We start from the raw sequence: 22,408 nt of genomic DNA, 5'->3' as shown, positions 1-22,408 counted from the left end.
CTTTTGTTGGAAACTAACTATAAATCAGTGTTCTGCACTTGGACAATTCGGCCGCTAAAGCTGCAGATATCTTGCACTACTTACTTCGCCTACCATGTTTTCTCAACTGTGGAAAACCTGCTTAAGAATAACTGTAACAAGAACATTCCTATCACCCTCACTGTGCTGATGCGTGGTGTTGAAGGCATTCACACAGGCTGGACCACAAAGATTCCCAACTGCAAAATATGTGAGACTATTAGTAACATCCACTGTGTGCTCGACAGAGGACCCTCTGCCCATGTTGACGACAGAGAACGGCTTCTCTGGCTCCGGCCATGTTGTTTGATCTGAAGTTCAAAACTATGTTCTTACAGCTTTCAAACGACAGAGACTTACTGAATAAATGGACCAGAAATCTGTGTGACATAAAAAAAAAAATCTGATTCACTGTTTCAAAATAAAGATTCTCATCATATCAAAGAGAAGAAAAAAACCCTCTTGTTTTAGGCTTATTTCCTCTTAGCTTCTCGAAATGTGTTGTGCAATCCGCTTGTTTATGTTAATTGTACAGTAAGTTGGAAGTCGTGTCACGGGTTGATTGTGGGCTGTTTCATGTAACCTGTTAAATATTTTGCTTCTGGGTAATATTCATGTTGAATGTAGAGGGAGGAGCAGCCAACATTCGATGCGCTGGGTGTCATGACGACACAGCACTCAGAAATATCTACATGTAAGTAATGTTTTATTATCAAGGAGTATCTGGAGAATGTTGTGACTGTATTAAGGATGTAATGTAGAGGATGAGAGAGGATTAGCAAGAAGCAAGGGAGGGAAGCTATGAAGAGGATGAAGAGTGGAAACGTCGTTAGTCTAGATGACATACTTGTGTAGAGAGGGGAATGGAGTTTTAAACAGGTTTGGACACGTGAGAGGACGACTGAGGAACAGAGAAGGTTGATTGTTTTTCCCTGATTGGTTATACCTCAAAAGTAGATGATATATAACTTAAAAGGTTTTTTTTTTCAATTAACTACTACTTAAGTACTCAGTAATTAAGTTCTGATCAAATTTAGACAAATGCCATATCCAGGGTCACAAAAGAAATATTTTTAATCTAACAACTTAAAACCAAAAACAAAAAATGAGTTTTGATTCTGGTTCTTGTTGACTAAAATAAGAAACTACATGTATAATTTTTATATTTAACAAAACATGTTATGCTGTGATCAGGAAACATGTTGGTACAACTTTAAAGATATTCTTCCGTCCAGTAAAGGAAACTTTTTTTAAAAATACTAATCAAGATTTTGTCTTTCTTAAATAAACAAATACAAAAAGAAAATCTATGCTCAACCTGTTTTGTCTTGGCAGAACAGACATCTCTAAATCATAGGTGAGTAGTTCAACCAGTCAGTATAAGACACATTTTGAAATCCTACATTTGAGACAACACTGCATCGGTAGACTCCAGACTATTAGCTTGTTAGTTTCTTACAATTTCTTTGAGCTGATGTGTTAACTAAAGGCAACAGAAATTGAGAATTATTGTAGGCTTTTAGTTTAAGCCCACAGGACTCAGTCAGCACCTAAGACGCAAATATCCTGAGCCCACTTTTGACCAGATTTGGTTTCACTTTGCGTGAAAGTCATGGATTGGAGATTATGATAACAAGCATTCTGGTTTCATTCTTAAATCAAAGGTGGCGAATCTGAGACGGATCGGAGAACAAACCTCTGGACCTGACAGTGCTGCAGTCATGGGTGAGTGGGGCTTCATCGGTGGATTCTTCGATGCCCTCCAGACACACTCGCCGATGCTGGGTCGTTTCTGGCTCGTCCTCGTGCTGGTGTTTAGGATAGTTATCTTGGAAACCGTGGCCAGTGACATGTTTGAGGACGAGCAGGAGGAATTTACCTGTAACACCCTCCAGCCAGGATGTAAGCAGGTGTGTTATGACTTGGCTTTCCCCATCTCCCAGTACAGATTCTGGGTGTTTCATATAGTCCTCATCGCTACACCTTCTCTGCTTTACCTCATATATGCAACACATCAGCATCACAAGAGAGCCAACCGCTCCTCGTCGAGGAAAAAGACCAGCAGGGAGAACAGAGAAGAAAAAACTTTAAGGGCACTCTACATTATCACTCTGATCTTCCGCATAATGGCAGAAATCGGCTTTTTATTTGTCCAGTGGCGCCTCTACGGCTTCAAGGTGGAGGCCCATTTTCCATGTAGTCGTTCTCCCTGCCCCCTGACAGTGGAGTGCTTCACTTCTCGACCTGCAGAGAAAACAATCTTCCTCCTCTTCTACTTTGCTGTAGGGGTAGTATCAGCATTTTCCAGCATTGTGGAGCTTCTCTACAGCTCTAGGAAGTGGTTTTGCTCAAATCAAAAGCACTTAGAACTAGATGACCACTGTGACTGCGAGAACCTCCTCAACCACAAGCCAGAGAAGACAGAGGAGAAACCAGGAGAAAAGACAAGCAGTGTGCAAGTGAAGAAGGAATCAGTGACAAGCACCTCCAGTCGAAAGGCCTCCAACACTGGGAACAGGACCAAGAGTCCAAGAGGAAAATATGTGAGTGGCTCGAGGCTTACAGTGTGAGAGGACTCTGAATCACACATGCTGCTATCACTGCATCCTCTCTTTCTATTATAAATTTGTGACACATTTCTAATTCCTTCGTGCTGCTTCACTTAAAATTGAAATGATGAATAATTTCACAGTTAAGGAGTTTTTCCATGGAACATATCACAAGGAAATGCTTAAGATCAGGAAATGAGCAAATGCAACAAAATGATAAATGGCCTGTATTTATATAGCGCTTTACTAGTCCCTAAGGACCCCAAAGCGCTTTACATATCCAGTCATCCACCCATTCACACACTGGTGATGGCAAGCTACATTGTAGCCACAGCCACCCTGGGGAGCACTGACAGAGGCGAGGCTGCCGGACACTGGCGCCACCGGGCCCTCTGACCACCACCAGTAGGCAACGGGTGAAGTGTCACAACGACCGAGACTGTCCAAGCCGGGGCTCGAACCGGCAACCTTCCGATTACAAGGCAAACTCCCAACTCTTGAGCCACGATCGCCCCAACAAGGAGGAAACGTTTTCTGGATTACACTTGATAAACTTGTTTAACGCTGTTTTTTGGGACCTATTGCCCTTTTGTAGCTGGACAGAGGCAGGAACTCTAACTCAGTTTTCTGGCTTTGTATCTTCTCTGACAAGTTAGCTGCTAACAGAGAGATAGCTTATTTTTTAATGAATGACTTCAGACTAGCTTAACACATTTTCCAAAATAATAAATAAAAACATCTTAAAGAGAAGAAATTAATCAGGGGCGCTGCAACTGTACACATAGCTTTACACTTTACAGGAACAGGAGTGTTTGCTAGTGGTACCCACACTTGTAGTTCAAGTAAAAAAGTGAAATCCATTACACATCTGTGTGAAATAATATTGGGTAAATTTCAGAGGTCATTTAAGCATATTTATTTGCTTCTGGACACATTCCTGACCTGTAAAATCGGACACATAATATAATAGTGGAATACACTGACTTGAAACACCAAACATGCAGGACTTGAGACACTCAAACCACCTACACTTAATTAGTATGAAATGTAATTTTTTTTTAAATGCATATATAACAAAAATAATTTAATAAAGTAATTACATATTTGTGTGTGTCACACTGACAGGGATTCTGCCAGCCCTTCACCATGCTCAGGTCAGCAGGAACTTTATAAACTACATGTCCGTGAAGGTTCTCAGTCATCCAGGTCATCATAGTCTAAGGAGCCTTGAAAGAAAAGTGCCTGGACTTCTTTTATGTTGCTTGAAGACATTTCACCTCTTATCCTGTCATGGTCCTGGGTCAAGCGACCCAGTATTTGAGTTTCATGTATCTTTTGTATTCATTTGCACCTAGCTTAGTTCACCTAGTTAATTTCTAGATTGCAGTTTAGTTTTGTTCCTTAGTTGTTTATGTCATCTCCCCCTGTACTAAGTCTCCCTGGTTCATGCGTCATGTCTGCGTGGTTATGTTTAGTTCTTGTCATGTCTAATCTCCATGTTTCCCGTTTTACTTTGAAAGTCTGTATTCATTGTCAGCGTATTCAGTTTCACTTCTCCTGTCCTGTCGTTAGGTTCATGTGTGTCAGCTGTGCTCCCATGTGTGGCCACTTCCCCTGATCATCCCTCATGTGTATTTAGTCTCTGTGTTTCATGTAGTCTGTGTCGCGTCGTCTGTGTTCCCACCCTCCATGTCGTCACAGCCAGTCTTAGTATTCATAGTTATGGTTTCCTGTGTCTTCATAGTTTTTCCTAGTTTTACTTTCCCAGTTTAGTCATAGTTTAGTTTGTCACTGCGTTTCTGCCTTGTCTGCACTCCTTGTCATCAGCCACAATAAAGGCTCGCTTTCAGTTAAGTTTACTCCAGTCTACTCTCGTGTGTTCGCACCTGGGTCCACCACACACACCACCGCACGGTCTGCCTCCTCAGATCGTGACATATCCGAGAAGCTTCTTCAGTTCTTGGGTCAAATGGTGGAGAGTCCCAGATTTAAGCCCTGTGGGAGTGTCCCCCCAAAGGGACATGGAGCCCCTAATGATCCTCTACCTAATCACATGAGCCAAGGTGTGAAAATGGGTGTAGGTCACAATCATCCAAGATTTCGGGTGAACTCATTGTGGAACCTAACCCTTTCTCAAGGCGTCTGGGAAGGGATCTCAAAACTCGATTACCGATGGCTGACAGTTGGTGTCATAAACCACCGCCTCTGTTCAAAAAGGGGCGTTCACAGTGGACATAGATGGCTTCTTTCACTCCTCTTTCAAACAATCTGTCTTCTCTGTCCAAAATCTTTTGGACAGAGAGGACAGACGTCTTAACGCCCACTCACATCCTGGGCCTTCTGACCTAAGGAAATCACATGATAGGGGCTAGGTTCCACAATGAGTTCACCCAAAATCTTGGCTGACTGTGACCTAAACCCTTTTTCAAACCTTGGCTCATGTGATTAGGTAGAGGATCATTAGAGGCTCCATGTCCCTTTGGGGGGACACTCCCACAGGGCTTAAATCTGGGACTCTCCACCATTTGACTTTAGAACTGAAGAAGCTTCTTGGATGAGAGGTGAAACGTCTTCAAGCAACTTATAGAAGTCCAGACGCTTTTCTTTTCAAGATTTGCCGGTTTTGTAGGTATATTAAACTGACTTTAATAAATATACACTTATTCATTTGTTGTACTTCTTAGACCATTTTGATGGAGACAGTTATTAACCTCTGTGTGGCAGGCAAGGTAGAACCTACACACAGGACTTGGAGACAGGGGAATAAACTAAAGGAGACAGCTTCATTTGCTGTAACAAGAAACTGTAAAACAAAAAATACAAAAATGCAGGCCAGGAGGAAACCAGGAAACTGTAAAACTCGGAACTTGAAACTAGGGATAAACAAAGGAAACACAGCAAATTGGGATGATGTGACAACAAGCAGAGGTAGACTGAGTAGAGTTAGAATTTCGTTCAGGATAACGAGAGGATGGGCAACAGAAGGGAACACAGCTAGAACTAATGCAAACTAAAGAGACAGAGAAAGGAACACTGAACAAGACACACACGAGATGAGGTACTGTCAAAATAAAACAGGAAGTGACACACACTGAGTCAAAGACAATGAAATGTGAATTTGGGGACAAGACTGACTAAATACAGAGGCGAGCATGAGGGACACAGGGAAGGAAACCAAGATACAAGAGAACATCACACTGCGCTTTGTGGTCAAGATAACAGAAGAGAAGCTGAGGGAGGCTGAGGCCGCCGGCCTCCATAAAGTCTTCAAGCTTCAGAGCTCCCTCACCTGCAACTCTGTGGTAACGATTGCCACTTATTTGCACACATTCACAGCAGGATGAATAAAGTCTTTGGGTGCTTTTCTGTGAAATCCCAAGAATTTATTTACATATTTACAAACCATATGAAACGTCAACATTTTTCCATTTGTTTTTCAAGTTCTATTTAGCCATGTGGTCAGCCAGAAAAAGTATGAGTCTGTGCAGGATATCCTCAAAAATTTCTTTGACTTACAGATGAAGTAATTTGTGCTGAGAGGACAGGTTGGCAGGCATCCTGGGAGCAGAGAGTGCCAAGGTTTAAGTGGTTTTTATGTTTGTTTTTTCTCCATATCCAGTCATAAGTGCATCTTGTTATTCACATATGAAAGTACAACTGTAGTGTCCCTGTAGCACAGTCATATAAATATTGCTACATATGTTTTGCAAATTTTAGTTTGCATACTTTCAACAACATGATAGAAACTGCAGAGTCCTGCACTGGTATGCTGCTGGACTGTGGGAAACCAGGTGCTTAGTCTTGCACGGTTATTAGAGCATATCACAGCACTCAAAAGCATTGACTGTCATAAATAAGTTATGACGTCAGTAAAATAACAAATTGCAATTTAGATTTTTGTTAAAGTTCACAAAGAAACACATTGCTTATGTGCAGCAGCATTAAAGATGTGCAAGCAGACCGTTCTTCACTTCAAAACAGCTACCAAGAATTATAAATTATGTGTTTTGTTTGATGAATTTTAAGAGAAGATAAAGGTTATGTTACAATACACACAACCTATAAGAAGATGGCTTAGATAATTGGAAAGACTCAGTAAGTTAAAACTAACTAAAATAAAGGGACTCTGTTCTATAATCCACTTGTTAGTGTTTCGCCTTTACCTGTAAATATTTTTTGGCTGGTCATGTTATACCTTTAAAAAACACAATTTTGACTTGCTTACATTAATTATATGGTTTATTTGAAGTTGTGTTGCTATTACTGTGTTACTATTGTGTCCTGTTTCATGTCACTTGCCACATATTTTGCCTCCAAAATCAGAGCTCTGTAGAAATATTTAAATATTTACGTAGGGGGAAACAAGTAATATTTTGTTGTAACTTCAGCAGACAGCACAGCTCGAGTTTCATACCATTAACATGTTTGTTTTAAACCTTAAACTTCTTTTAAAAGCTTGTCAATGCAAAACTACTGGAACATTTCTATAGCTAACAAAGCCTGAACTGAAAACCTATGAGCTCTTTTGATTTTGGTGATAGCTGACTAAATGAAGAGGAAAAACATTCCCAATTTTTTCTTTTTACATGCAGCCTCTCATGCGGTTACCAGGGAAACTGGTGGACCAACTTAAAAGAGATATTTCCTGCCATTTAGGAAATGCTCATCAAGAGTTTGCCTTTCTTGGATAAACACCTTCTGTCTGGGGCTGGATGGACACTGATTAGGACGTAGCAGGAATTTCCTGACAACTGTTGCCGCCCTTTCAATCATAAGTGCCAGCCAGCCTGAGGAACATGGCACTTTGGAGAGAGCTAAGGGTGAGTACACTATAAGATCGTGTGGGCATGAGAATTGACCATTTTTTATCTGGTTTATCTGAGCTTATACATGGTAGGAGAATTTTAAGGCTTTTTAAGGGGTGTAGGTCATTCATTTGTCTAGATACTGCAGATTAAATCCTAAATCAAATGTGTGCTCGACCTTTTTTATTGTGGCAGCACATGTGTCTCTGACTGAGCAGTTCAACCAGCCTGTATATGTCAATGAGAGTCAGCCTTTAGTAATCAAAATCATTTACAAATCCTGTATTCTGCAAAACTGCATTATTATACTCTACAATTTAAGTTTGTCAGCTTCCTAGTTCTTTGAAATATTACGCTAACTGAAAGCAAAAGAAATATAGAGATTTATTGTAGGCTGGTGATATTGTTTGATTCCTTTAGTGATGTCCTTGAATTATTGTCTTTGCAGGAATATGAACTCAATCAACCTAAAGTGCAAAAACTATGAACCCACTTCTTTTGATCACTTTTATTGGGTTTAGTTTCACTGTGAGTCATATATGGGAGATTATAACAAGAATTTTAGTTTAGTGTTTTTAAACAAAGGCAGCCTTTGCTCTGAGACAGACAGGTGAACAAGCCTCCAGACTTAAAAGAAGCCAGACCTGACAGTGCTGCAGTCATGGGTGAGTGGGGCTTCATCGGTGGATTCTTCGATGCCCTCCAGACTGAGTCGCCGATGCTGGGTCGTTTCTGGCTCTTCCTCATGCTGGTGTTTAGGATAGTGATCCTGGGAACTGTGGCCAGTGACATGTTTGAGGACGAGCAGGAGGAATTTATCTGTAACACCCTCCAGCCAGGATGTAAGCAGGTGTGTTATGACTTAGCTTTCCCCATCTCCCAGTACAGATTCTGGGTGTTTCATATAGTCCTCATTGCTACACCTTCTCTGCTTTTCCTCGTGTACGCCACACACCAGCATAAAAAGAGTGCTAATCCCCCCCCATCGAGTAAAAGGTGGAGCAGCGAGAACAGAGAAGAAAAAGCTTTAAGGAGGCTTTACATTATCACTGTGATCTTCCGCTTGGTGGCAGAAATTGTCTTTCTATTTACCCAGTGGTATCTCTACGGCTTTGAGGTAAAAGCCTATTTTGAATGTAGTCGTTCTCCCTGCCCCCTGACAGTGAAGTGCTACACCTCCCGGCCTGCAGAGAAGACAATCTTTCTCTTCTTCTACTTTATTGTAGGGGTGATATCAGCATTTTCCAGCTTTTTTGAGCTTCTTTACAGCTCTCGAAAGTGGTTTTGCTCAAACGACGAGGACAAAATCTACTACTGTGACTGCGAGAACCTCCACAACCTCGAGAAAGAGGAGACACAGGAGAAATCGGGAGGAAATACGTTGTCAGAGAGCACAGCCAGCAGTGTGAAAGTGAAGAAGGGATCAGTGAGAAGCAGCTCCGGTCGAAAGGTCTATTGCAAGTGCAAGAGTCCAAGAGGAAAATATGTGAGAAGGAAGATGCTTATGGTGTGAGATGACTCTGCAGTAGCACATGCTGCAATCAAAGCATCCTCTATTTTCTATTTTAAACTCACAGCAACATTTCTAATTCCATTTCACTTGAAAGAATTTCCCTTTTTAGGAGTTTTTACACACTTCAAAAAAAAATGCATGGAAGCTAACCCATCAAATTTCAGGAAATGAGTAAAGACAACACAGATGATAAGAAGGACAAGAAGGATGCATGTGAGACATTGTTGACTTGTTCGTTCTGGTGACTGATTAAAGGCTTAAAGGAGAACTTTCTGGAATTCACTTGATAACACTTGTTAAGACTGATTGCATTTTGTGTTTGTGTTGTTCCCACTTTAAAGGACAAATCCGCCCTGAGGCAGCGTGTGAAGATTAATTTATTTAAGCAGATCTGGAAAGTGAAGTAAGGCTTTGTAAATGGAGGCATCTGTCTCTATCCAATCTGTAATGTTGGAATTATTTCAAGGTAGAGTGACCAAATTCCCAGCAAAGTAAATGTGAAGACAAAGTGAGATGCTGGGAAGTAGTCTCAAATTTTCGTGTCTACTTTAAAAATACAAATACACCAAATTCTGCACGTTATCAGATTGTAGGATGTACATGCAAACTCTGTTACTCGGAATATATCGCTGCTTCATTTCATTCAAGGTAGTTTCCATCGTATTCACCAAAATCTGCAAAGCTTTTACTCGACTTGAAGCCACTTGTGAGTATATCATTAGGTGCGTTAACCTTCTGACTATCAGAAAAAAACTTCCCTTCTGTTTCAAATGCCAGACTTCAGAAAAGTGCACAGCCAGCAGTACTAGTCAAAATGTGTGGCATTGTCTCAAGATGTAGGGGAGGGGTACAAGGAATAAAGTCGCACATAAAGAGGGACGTCTGGTCACCCTGTTTTTCAGGGTTTTTTCACTGTGTTTTTGAGTTTCTGACAGAGATTTAAGAGTTTCTATAACTGTCAGGGGGCTGGATCTCCATTTTCACTTCTGTTATATTTTTGAGTTCTTATGTTATATTGAAATAGTGTTAAGTTCTATTATTATTATTAGTTTATCTGAGATGAATTTTAGTTAATATTTCCATACCCCTTGGTTTATATATCATGTTTCCTGTCTAGTCTGTCATGTGTTTCATCTTTATGTGTCCACATTGTAAAGTTTGTGTGTCATGTCTATGTTCTATTATGTTTCCTGTTTTATTTTGAAAATCTTGTGTTTCCGTGTTCAGCATGTTTAGTTTTGCTTCCCCTGTGGCATCATGTTTAATTGTGTCAGGTGTGTTTCCCCAGGTGTTTCCACTTCCCTCATTATCCTTCTGTGTATTTTAGTCCTTTGTCTTCCTCTGTTCAGGGTCCGTTCTGTCAGAGTAGCTGACAGAAGCAGGTGTGTTTGTGAAGCAGACCCAAATGCAGACACGGGAGACATGAACTGAGGTTTAAACACAAAGCGAACCTTTATTACAGCTGATACACAAAACAGAAAAAACAAGGCGAGGGGAAACTAAGATTAACTATGAAAACAATGAAAAGAGACAAGAACATATAACTGAACACTGAAGTAATCCAAACATGAGCATGTACATTAACCTGAGCAGTTGAAAACAAGACTCTGTGACTTGAAATGAAGACAACAGACGGACCCGCACTGAACAGACGACTAAAACACACAGAAGGATAATGAGGGAAGCGGAAACACAGCTGACACAAATGAACATAGAGTCACAGGGGAAGCAAAACTAAACACACTGAACATGGAAACACAAGACTTTCAAAATAAAACAGGAAACATAATTGAATGTAGACATGACACACGAGCTAAAAGTAAAACCTAGCATCAGCACTTTACTTAGCAGATCACAGACTGAGGTTATTCACTCGGCTCATTACTCATTACTTACAGTTAGTCACAAATTAGTCTCTACTCACTGATTATTTTTGTTTGCTGATCAGCTTTTCAGATAAATATGCAGTACATGACTGTGATACAGTAATTGTGTTTTTGTTCAAAGCAAATAAAATCTGCTTTCATCAAGTCATAGCTAACTTATTTAATAAAATAAAAACATAATTACATCACGGTTTCCAACTCTTGTGATGGAGCTTGTAACTTTCAGTTTGTTTGTTTTGTTTAGTTTTTCAAATGTGTGTTTTTTTTTAAATGAATGGACAATCGATATGACTGTAATTGAATTAAATGAGGTTATTAAAGCCATATTGTGATATTATTGTGATGTACGCCTGTCATGGTTGCCTGGTATGTCTTTATGTGGGGTTCATAACTTGTGACTAATGGTTTTATCAATGGTTAATGTAAGATTTGCTGACATTCTACGGGGCCAACTCCACACACTTCCTTTCTAGAAAAAAAAGCCTTAGAGGACAAACTCCATTTAGTATAAGGAATGCATTACTCGCATTCATATCTGCACTGCGTTTTCCCAGTCGATTAACCTTTTTTTTTTTTTTTAATTCATCTTCATTTGTAATCATCTGCTAACCAAAACCATGGTTAAAATGTCCAAACCTTCAATAGAGGGTACAGTCTACAAAAGTGGTGTTACATTTCTTAAAGGATGACTTCACTTCACTCTAACTCCTATTTAAAAATGCTACAGCATCCTTAAACAACAAAGATCTCAAGTGGAGTTTAACGAATTGAATTTCTCCTTTTGAAGTGGAGTATTTAGCCTCGATGGCTGGGAAACTTTCAGAGGCGCACACCAGCAGCAGACATCTGGACTGGTTGCTCAGCTTTTATATTTGTGTCTCCGACACGGTCGTGAGCGAATGAATAGACTCTTTGTGAGTTCAACGGTGTTTCCTTTTATTGATGTCACAACACATTTCACTATTAATAATCAGACACAGCAGCTTTTCTCCCGGCGCCCTTTTTCAAAGGATATCGTAGTGTACCGTCAATAAGTTGCTCTAGTGCCGGCACACCACACACCACGAGACAGCATGCGCGCCGTTTCTGTTTGTGGCCGAGGATCATGGGGGGTGAATGTAATCATGTCATAAGAAACAAGCTCTGTGGCATTTTTCAGAGTCGTTGCTGCGCAAGTTTGGACACGAACCTGTTGTTTTTGTTCATGAGTTTATCGCGCTGAATTTCATTCAGTGTGCAGTCAAAAAAATTGTTATGTAAAGCCTTAACCCTGTAATGCCAAGAGTATCATATTTGATACATGAGTTTTTGTGAGTGTTCGAGACCTCTGCATCATCACTGTGGATTTTCTTTCCTCCTGAAAAACCTAAATAAATTGCACAATACATTTTAAAGCAATAAATTGGAAAAAAAAAAAAAGATTTATTAGTTCATTTCTTTTTTATTTCATTTGAAAGAAGGTTTAAAAAATGTACATTTCTGGCAGTTATTTCATGGTTCAGACTTTTTTAAAACGTTACCCTTTGCGATCATCTGATCTCAAAACTGCTGTTGCTGGGTGTTTTTTCAGTTTGCCTGTCTCATTTTAGTGTCTTTGTTGTAGCTCCAACACTGACTCTGACCTAAATACTTGTGTCACATGCACAGGTGGTGTAAAATATTCTAATCAAAGCAGTCTCATTTGATCACCGCTCAGCTGCACAACATGAATATTAAAGCCCCCCTCTGCTCAGGAACTTGATTTGCTTGCTGTTACCTCACTTGGATGTTTGACCTTGACGGTACGGGCAGTGTATGTGTAAAAGTTATTTCTCTCATGTTCTTTTGAATGACAGAGATGGTTTCCCTCTGCTCACCTCACATTTCTGGCAAGCAGGTGTTTTTCCTGCCAGGATTAGTGATAAAACTGGTTTGGGACACCAGTTGTATAACAAAAACTTCCAGAAACTCCAGACAGTGAATTTTTGTGCCCTGCAGTGTAACCACTGTTGCATAATTATAAGTTGCGTAATAATGATATAACTTACCCTTCACTGATTGGCCCTTTTAATAGGTACACATGTCACAACTCGGTGAGTTTAGCCACGTTGACGTGATCAAGTCCATCAGAATGAGGAAGAAAGGTGATTTAAGGTTCTCTGAACACGGCACGTTGGTGCTGGATGGGCTGGTCTGATTATTTCAGACTGGGATTTTCCCACACGCCAACAAAAAAAAAAAAATCCAGTGAGCAGTTCCTGATGGCAGAGGTCAGATTGCCAGACTGCTTCGAGCTGATGGAAAGTTTACAGATAACTCAAAGAACCACTCGTTATAACTAAGGAATGCAGAAGAGCATCTCTGAACAACACAACGTTGAAGCGGATGGGCTACATCAGTAGAAAACCACACCTGGTGCCACTCCTGCTGGCTAAGACTTTCAAACCGAGGGTACTGCTGACACAGGCTCATCCGAATCGGCCAACAGGCCACTGGAAGAAAAGTTTCAATCATAAACACAAAAGCGTGGATCCTTGCATCAACACTTCAGCCTGCTGCTAGTGGCCGAATGGTGCAGATGATCATTTAAACACTACAGCATGCCTGGGTGTTGTTGCTAACCATGACCGTGCCTTAATAATGACCACAGTGATTACATCTTCTGTTGGGTACACACTGATGTTCCACGTAACATGCCTCAAATCATCTTAGATCAACTTCAGGTTGTGGTGGAAGTATCTGAGGAGCATATGTACATTTTTTTGGACTACAGTCTGCTAAAGAAGTCAATATACACCATAGTTTAAAATAATATACCACAAAAGAATTTGCTGAAAAGAAATTTTGCACTAAAGCAAAAATGATAACCTTGATTATTCTGTCAAGTTCGTCTTGTCAACAGTAGGGGGCAGCAGTGGAACACTAAATCCCACACTTATGCCACTCATCTTCTGTAAGATGACTTAATTTGCAGCCACATTATCCCAGTGACACCCAGTGACAGTATCTTTTACACTGCAGGGTTTATTCATGCATATCAATCCTTTTAGGCCTCGCTTCTTTTCTTCACGAACAGTTCAGACTGAAACTGTGCAATATCTTACTTGCTTTAAAGCTTTGTCATTTGAGGTAAATTGAATGAACTGGTTCTGTGTTTTCAGTTAAGAAAGAGCGCTGGAACATAAAAAAAAACAAGGTGACCGTCATTTGAACACCAAAGCATCCATAGGTCCAAGTGGCTCATCTGAACACAAAGATGATCTAAATAATCTCCAAAGGAGCTTATTTTTTGCTTTATGCATTCCTCCAGGAAACACACACACACACAAACCCCTCCTGCAGTTCCCTGGACGCATCATATATGCAGATTGCAAAGTGGTGCAGCTTCTTTGATGTTGCACAGAGCAGAATTCTAGATGTGTTTTATATAACCGCTCGAGAGGGAAGGAAGGAAGAGTCGAAGAGGATTACCGTTCCCCTCTTTCCTTTTGCCCGCCTGCATTTCTACCTTTTTAAGTCTGTCTCGTCAAACTGGAAGCCTGTCTGTTTCTTTCTTTCTCTACCCTCTCTATTTTCCACTTTCTATGCTTTCCTACACTTCACACTCTCTCTCTCGTTCTTTTTTCCCTCTCTTCTGAATCCAAGGAGGCTTCGGTGCTGTCTCAGAGAAAATGTAGGTCATCTGTTTTCTGCGATTCCCCTCACACCAACACGGAGGAGGAGATGGAAATGATAACATCTTTCTCTGCTCTCTCCATCTCCCCACCCCTCTTTCATTCTCCACCTTGAATGAGACACTTCAGGGGCTCCCCGCGCTCTACCTGTGTCCTCTGCGCGCTCCTCGGAGGCTCCCTCAGTACACACCGACCTGAGTGACAGCTCCACGTGCGAAGTGCCTCTGAGCGTCCCACATCTTGTTCAGTCGTGTGGGGACAAAACTTGCCAGTTTGCTTTCTCTGCTCCAAACAAAGTATGAACAGCTCACTCTCAGCTACTGCGTCACTCTTTGATTTGGTTTATTTATGGCACAGCGCCCAGTTCTAAGCAAATCAAGCAGCTTGTTTACCGGACTGACTTTGGTAGCGTGTGACCCAATGATGTTGATGTAAGTCTCCGAGGGTTAGAGTAAACACTGGCGAACAAGTCACAGAAGAAGACGTCTTACATTTGTATGTATTTTTATTGCTAATGAACTTGCATGGGGGTTTGATTAGTGATTAATGGCAGGAGAACAAACAGAGAGCATTTCCTGTGACAACCAAATGACAAATGCTTATTTGGAAAACAAAACAAAACGAAGAAATGGCAGAGGAAAACAACAAATGCTGGAAAAACTGACTCAAGTACACATATTCATCTATAACTGAGTCAGTCACACCGATATTTTCAGCTTATATTAGCCTATACTCAAAATCTCAGGCTGCTGGTTTATTTGTGGTCCCTACGATATTTAAAAGTAGAAAGGGAGGCAGAGCCTTCAACGTCCAGGTTCCTCTTCTCTGAAACCAGCTCCCAGTTTGGATTCAGGACACAGACACCCTCTCTACTTTTAATTAGCCTTAAAACTTTCCTTTTTGATAACGTTTATAGTCAGGACTGGATCATGTGCCCCCCCTTAGTTGCATTGCAATAGGCCTAGGCTGCTGGAGGCTTCCCATGATGCATTAGGTGTTTCTTCTTCACTGACCTTCCTTCACTTTGTGTTTATACACCACTCTGCATTTAATCATTAGCTATTATTAATCTCTGGCTCTCTTCCACAGTGTGTCTATTTTTTTCTCCTGTCCCTCCCTCGCCCCCAAATGGTCGCTTGGATGGCTGCCCCTCCCTGTGGCTGGTTCTGGAGGTTTCTTCCTGTTAAAAGGGAGTTTTTCCTTCCCCCCTTGTCACCAAGTGCTTGCTCATGGGGTATGGGTGGGTGTGGGGATCTGATTGTTGGGGGTTTATCTATTATTGCAAGTTCTTCGTATCATAAAGTGCCTTGAGGTGACAGTTGTTGTGTCGATGCCTTTTGTAGTATTTTTATTGGAATTATCTGTCATGAGGCTTGTGAAGTAGTAGGGAATGAAATTCTATTTTTATTAGCAGGTATCTGTGTCTGTGTTATACACCTACACAGTTTATGACTGCAGCTGGCTTCACCAGCTTTTTAGCAACTCCCCCCCCCCCAAAAAATATAACCTAGTCGCTACCTGCTGATCATGCTCATGAAAATAAGAAAATAAGAGTGGATGTTGGCAAAAAAGTAAAATGCAGCGTTTTCCAAAACTCTGAGCTCTTCCCTTCAGAGAGCCATGCAAAGGCATGAGGTCATTTTTGGTGCAAACAATGTATTTGTCACTGCAGACTGAATGTGCCTTTCTGGTGCTAATTTACCAGAAAAGTTCGATTACCACCTTAGAGTCTTTTAGGGCCAAGTTACGCAACTATGTAACCGTGACCTCGCCGACCCTCGGTAATGCTGACGCTTTCCCGTACAGTTCTGTGTGTACTTGCTGATCTCTAGCCCGTCACACAGCCGGACACAGAGCTGATGGATCCCATCTCTTTTCCCTCGGTCAAAGCAGCTGAAGCGTGCCTCTATGTTTATGGCGTCACTAAAGAGCTCGGGTCACCGCACATCACACCTCGACACTCTTCCTAGTCCTCATCCTCATCCATCCACCCATCTGGACCCTCCACCCTTCCTCTCTTTCCTTTGCCACGGGGCACACTGTGCGCAGCATTTGCAAGGAAATGTTCTCGTCGCCTCTGTTTCTTTCCCTCCATCTGCTTTCTTCGCTTCTTCCTGTTTCCTCTGCCCAAAGGGGCTGGGTGGGGGTTACGGGATGCTGGGCTACAATGTGAATGATACACTGTCATCCTATCTCACCCCCACCCTTACCCCTGCTATCGTTTTCTCAAGGAAAATATTGCGTAAAGGCCTTTGGGCTTATGGCCACAAAAAAAGGCCATGTTGCAAATAGTGACCGGAAAGTGGATGAGCTGACTGCCTTGTTTTGAGAGCTTCTTTCCAAAACAAGGTATTGCCTGGGTTGCTAAAGCACAGAGCCAGGAACATTAGATTGCAATATTTTATGAACATGAATGCTTTTTGATTAATTTTGTATCTTTTTTTTGTCTTTTCCTTTGCACATTTAAATGGAAAAAGTAATATTGCTCTAAGATTGATGGAAGGATGGAAGGATGGATGGATGGAAGTAAAGTTGGGAGTTTGAGCTCTCCCCCGGTTTCTGTCAATTCTCCGTTGGTGTTCACTTGTTTTTGATGTCCTTGCGGTCCTCGTGGGAGATTACAGAGAGTGTGTGTGCGCACTCAAGTGTAGCTACTGTGTCCTTGTGAACGTATACCTCGGTATTTGTGTGAGTGTGTGCATAAGTGTGTGCATGCATGGTTCACCCTGTGCGTGCAGAGCTGTCCAGAGTGGTGTGCTCAGCAGTCGTGCTCGGCTGCACACTAACACGATGTGACAGGGTAGAAATACCAGTACCGACCGTGCTCTCGCCCACCCACCGTCTCACACACACACACACACACACACACACACACACACACACACACACACACACACACACACACACACACACACGATCTCCATCCCGTCACCATCCACTTCCTCCCCCCCTTCCATCTCCCACTTTCTCCACCGCACCGTGCCCGCACCCCATTGGCTGTCTACTTCCGTCACTCCATGTCTTCTGCTCGGAGACAGAACCATGAGCCCTCCATGCTTTTCCCTCCCCCTTCATTTCACCTCACCCCCGAAAAACCGCTCTCCCCATTTGGCTGCCTACTAGCAGCATTATGCGGGGCCCTACTCTAATATCAATGTGTGACATGGTATGAAATGGGACACGTTACGCAATGTCCCATTATGCAATGCAAAATTTTCATGTGTTCATCCACCCACCCTCTTGAGATGGGTCCTTTTTCTCCACTTTGCTTTCGCTCTCTCGTTCTTTCAATATCTCCTTACCGGTTGGTTGGCTTCCTTAACGGTGAACCAAGGTGACAGTCCCAGTAGGGGACAAAACTCATTTGACATTTGCAGTTGTCACAATTTGAACCCTGACCTCTGCTCCTTTGCAGCTGGCGGGTTCAAGCTGATAGGACAAGGAGAAATTTAAATACCATGCGACCATCTTCTCATCTTAGAGTCCCGGTGTCAAAGAACACAGAGACATCTTTCTTATAACCTTCAGGCTATGGCTGATTTATCATGCAGCACCTCGACTCATATTTATACCATTACACATTTTCACGCTTGGATACAGCTGGATAAAAGGCTACTCTCTGGCCACTAAGCAGCTCCACTGGAGCATTTCAGTGCCTTGCTCAAGGACATTTCTGCTTTACTTTTCAAGCTTGGAGTAGGCTCTAACGGGTGTCATTAGAATACACAAAAAGCTAGATTAAGGTCATTTTCTCCCCTCTGATGGTACAGTATGGTACTATACTTACGAAGTCAGGGAAAAACACTCACATAAATAGCTCCTCTCTGACTGGTATACAATTTTTCATCAGTGATTTATTACATCTGTATAAAAATAGAAAAAAAATATTTTCCCTACACCTTTTCCCCAACTTACACACTCCACCCAAACTCCCAATTCGCAAACCCCCACCATGACCGGCCAAAAAGCAAAAGCAGCTCAGGTACCTGCCGACCAGCACAGATACAAATCAATAATGTTTTACAAAAGGAAATACATATATCATCAAGTACGGAAACATCAACAAAATTCATGCGCATGCATGAAATAGCCAAAAAAATAAATTTAAACTCATGTCCATAGGTGGAGATGAGTCAAGATTGCAGGTTTTATTATATATTTCTTGTTTCAGTTTGTCATACTGGAAGCAGCCTCAACAATTTTATATGCTGCAGAAATGTTTCACCTGGATAAGTGCAGTTGTATTATGTAAACCAATCAAAGGAGCTTGCAAAGAAAAGCGTCTGGACTTCTTTAAGTTACTCCTTCAGCTTCTTCAGTTCTAAGGTCAAATGGTGGAGAGTCCCAGAAATAAACCTAGTGGGAGTGACCCCCCACAGGGGGACAAAAGGACCCCTTGATGATCCTCTAATCGCCTAAGCCAAGGTGTGAAACTGGGTGTGGGTCCCAGCCAGAGTTTCGGGTGAGCTCATTGTGAAACCTGGCCCCACCTTATCATGCGAATTCCTGAGGTCAGATGGCCCAGGATGTGAGTGGGCGTTAAGGCGTCTGGGAAGGGAACTCAAAACTGGATTATAGATGGCAGAGAGTTGGTGTCGTAAACCCCCGCCTCTGTTCAAAGATGGTCGCTCACAGTGGACATAGATGGCTTCTTTCACTCCTCTTTCAAACCATCTGTCCTCTCTGTCCAAAATGTGAACATTGGCGTCCTCGAAAGAGTGTCCTTTATCCTTAAGATGCAGATGGACTGCTGAGTCTTGTCCTGTGGAGGTGGCTCTTCTGTGTTGTGCCATGCGCTTGTGAAGTGGCTGTTTGGTCTCTCCAATGTAGAGGTCTGAGCATTCCTCGCTGCACTGTACAGCATACACTATATTGTTAAGTCTGTGTTTTGGCGTTTTGTCTTTCGGGTGAACTAGTTTTCGTCTGAGCGTGTTGCTGGGTCTGAAATGCACCGGGATGTCATGCTTGGAGAAAACCCTCCTGAGTTTTTCTGATACACCGGCTACATAGGGGATGACAATGTTGTTGCGTCTGTCCTTCTTATCCTCCCTCGCTGGTGTCTGATCTTCTTTTCTGTGCCTCTTTGCTGACTTTAAGAACGCCCATTTAGGATAGCCGCACGTTTTGAGTGCTTCCTTTACATGTGTGTGTCTAAGGTCAGTTCTAAGGTCATTTGACCTTAGAACTGAAGAAGCTTCTCGGATGAGAGGTGAAAAGTCTTCAAGTAACTTAAAGAAGTTCAGACGCTTTTCTTTGCAAGCTCCTTTGACTACGATGACCTGGATGACTGAGAACCTTCACAGACATATGTAAACCAATCATATTTTTTGCTTTTAAAATTGTAATTTGTCAAATAGCTGCAGCTGACAGTATTTTCTACTCACGAACCCCAGTGTGGGTGGGTGTCCCTAACACACCTGTTGTTCAAACCTTCTGTTTGCGAAGGGGAGCCACTAAGAAGAAAGTTAGGTTAAAAGGGAGAGGAGCTAAAAAAGAATTGTTTCAGAGAGAAGATGAACTGAGGGAGGGGGGGTCACACCAAAACCCAGTGTATATAAGGATTATTTTGAACTGTGAATCATGCAGTGCAACCCCAGAGTCCAAGAATAACAGCAAAAGTGAGCGCAGCAAGTTCAAGATTTTACTGGACTGTGCTTGTGACTGTTTTTTTAAAAGAAAGAGTATCACAGCACAAGATGTTTGGACATCGACCAGTTGGTGGGGGTCTCCAGTCTATCTCTAAACAAAACATAAAGTGTGTGTGTGCAATTCAAACCACATATAGATCACCTCAGGACTGTGATATTATGTCCTCGGTGCCTCATATGACTAACTTTTTCCTTTTGGCAACTAAATCAAAAAGAGTTATGTCAGTATTGTTGCTACTATGATTAATGAGACAATAAGGATCATTTGTGGTAGATTAAGGATTTTGAGAGAATTTAAGATACACAGTGGTGGACTATTGCAGTTTTACAGGCACCTATAGCAAACAAAAGTAAGTGCTTTGCTTGATGTCGGCGAGTAAAAATGGGCACTTTTCACACCACTGCTGATAATAAAGATACTCTGAGAGAGAAGGAAAGGGGGAATTAAGGCCACAGAGGGGACGGCGTTACTCGTCCCTCTTGCTACTTTGACCTTTTATACAAAAGAATCTATATAAAGACTGAACAGCTTCTCTATATTTTTATTCTGCATCATTCTCCAGTTCACCTCTCCTCCTCTTTGTGGGCTTATGTGAACTCTCTCTCTTCCCTCTCTGCCATCTCTCCTCCCCTCTTTCCATCCAGAACCATTGTTTTCCTCTATCCTCAGGGAGACAGCTGCATGCACAAGCATTTTGGATCACTGAGCTTCAAGACACCGTTTCTAAAAATTGCTCCATTTTTTTTTTTTTCCACCGAGCATTTTTCTAAAGCGCTGAGCTGATATGATGCTGCGGTTCCTGCCTTGGAATTTGTTCGGTGAGCTAATGGATGAAGTTTTGATGCATTATTGATGCAAAATGATTTCTTTGTGCTTGTCACCGTCCTAAAATCATATTCGGGTTTCAAAAGTGGCTTAAGATGGGCAGCTCTGAGTCGTGCTATCACGTTTTTAGTATGTAAAATTCAAGCGCTAATGGACAGCTTCGCTCTCTCTGTTGCAGATTTATCTACATTAGTGTAAGTTTCACAGCAACGCAGCCCTGAAGGCATCCATCTTGGACGTTCTCCAGTCCACTGAAGGCGTAAGGGCGATGCCTGGTGGAGACTACATTTTAGCTCCCTTCCAGTCCAGTGGGCATGGAGCAGGCCTCAGAGGCTCCGGGGACTTCCCTTTTACACCAGTCTCCCCCCCCTCCTCCCGGTCTCTCTCTCTGCTCCCCACTAACCAATTAGAAGGGATAAATACTTAAGTGGACATGTAAAAGACTGCATGTAGGCTGTGGGAAACAGGAATAAATCAGGATAAAAGGAGTAGCAAAGAAGTGTCATGGGAAAGGAGATTATGGCGAGAAAGGACAGATAGGAAGCGTGTGTGTGTGAAAACAATGAAGCACTGATATAAAAAGCTGAAAATATGACAACGTAGCCGCTTCTGCCCCACTGCGTCTGATTCATCCGTCACACATTCCACACTCGAATGTGTGTTGCCGAATACACAGGCCCGTGATAGATGTTTATGAGCTAATGTCAATTTTCTTCTGTGAATTTACTGTCAGCGGATGATGAATGCACTCAATATCGCTGGTTATTCATCTCATATATTCTCTGAAATGCTCCCATTGCGGCACAGAGTCACAGAGCCACCAATAGGTGTCGTCATTGCCCAGCCTGTTCTCAGGTCAAGCCGGCAGAGAGAAAGGGAGAGAGAGATCGTTCCCTTTCAGACCTATTGTAGCAAGATGTGGGGTAACCGTGCACTGTAGCTCTGTCACGATAAAGACAACAAAGGCAAGCGAGTGTGTCCGCGTAAATTAAAGTGCGCTGATTTATGAATAAATATTTTGCGTGCGGATGCAGAGGCTGCGGTTCTGTCAGTAACACACTGCAGATGAAAGTAGGTGACAGGTTAAGGGCGGTATGTGTACACAGACGCCACATCATCCACCTTTGTGTGTGAGTGTGTGTTTGTGTTCCTGTCCTTGTGTTGGCCATGCTCCTGTAAGCGACCCACATCAATTCGTAAGGCCTCTGCCCTTTTCCTGAGGCTGCCTGAGAAATGTGATGTGACATGCAGGATGAGTAAGATGGAGTGAGGGGGGAGAGAGGACGAGGAAGAGGAAAAGGGTGATAGGTGAGGATCCAGAAGGTAGATTTTAGGGGACATTTCAAAGCACAAGACTGAGAGATGCACAAAGTCGGGCTGTCAGGGACGCAGACTGACTGCATTCTGACAAACTCCTGCATACTTTAAATAGACAGAGCGAAACAGATTTTTATCAAGTAAATAACCGTGAAGCGAGGTAAACATTAACACTGACAGGACTCCACCGGAG

At 42.2% G+C, this 22,408-nt stretch overlaps 2 protein-coding genes across 2 annotated transcripts; both read left to right on the top strand.

Moving 5' to 3' along the window:
- The first annotated feature begins 1,739 nt into the window (after positions 1-1,739).
- Positions 1,740-2,588, top strand: LOC146663332 (gap junction delta-3 protein-like). Its single transcript, XM_085415261.1, has one exon. The coding sequence runs from the start codon at positions 1,740-1,742 to the stop codon at positions 2,586-2,588; it is 849 nt and encodes a 282-aa protein (XP_085271387.1).
- Positions 2,589-7,309: 4,721 nt separating this feature from the next.
- Positions 7,310-10,861, top strand: LOC146663331 (gap junction delta-3 protein-like). The gene is made up of 2 exons (XM_085415260.1): positions 7,310-7,387; positions 7,821-10,861. The coding sequence occupies exon 2, from the start codon at positions 8,034-8,036 to the stop codon at positions 8,883-8,885; it is 852 nt and encodes a 283-aa protein (XP_085271386.1). The 5' UTR covers positions 7,310-7,387; positions 7,821-8,033; the 3' UTR covers positions 8,886-10,861.
- The last annotated feature ends 11,547 nt before the right edge of the window (positions 10,862-22,408 follow it).

Source organism: Rhamphochromis longiceps, linkage group LG8, assembly GCF_057381845.1.
Source record: "Rhamphochromis longiceps isolate RC_006_pf linkage group LG8, R_longiceps_female_GT1.1, whole genome shotgun sequence".
NCBI classification, from domain to species: Eukaryota; Metazoa; Chordata; class Actinopteri; order Cichliformes; family Cichlidae; genus Rhamphochromis; species Rhamphochromis longiceps.
The sequence above is the reverse complement of the archived record's forward strand: the minus strand, read 5'-3'. Positions and strand labels throughout refer to the sequence as shown.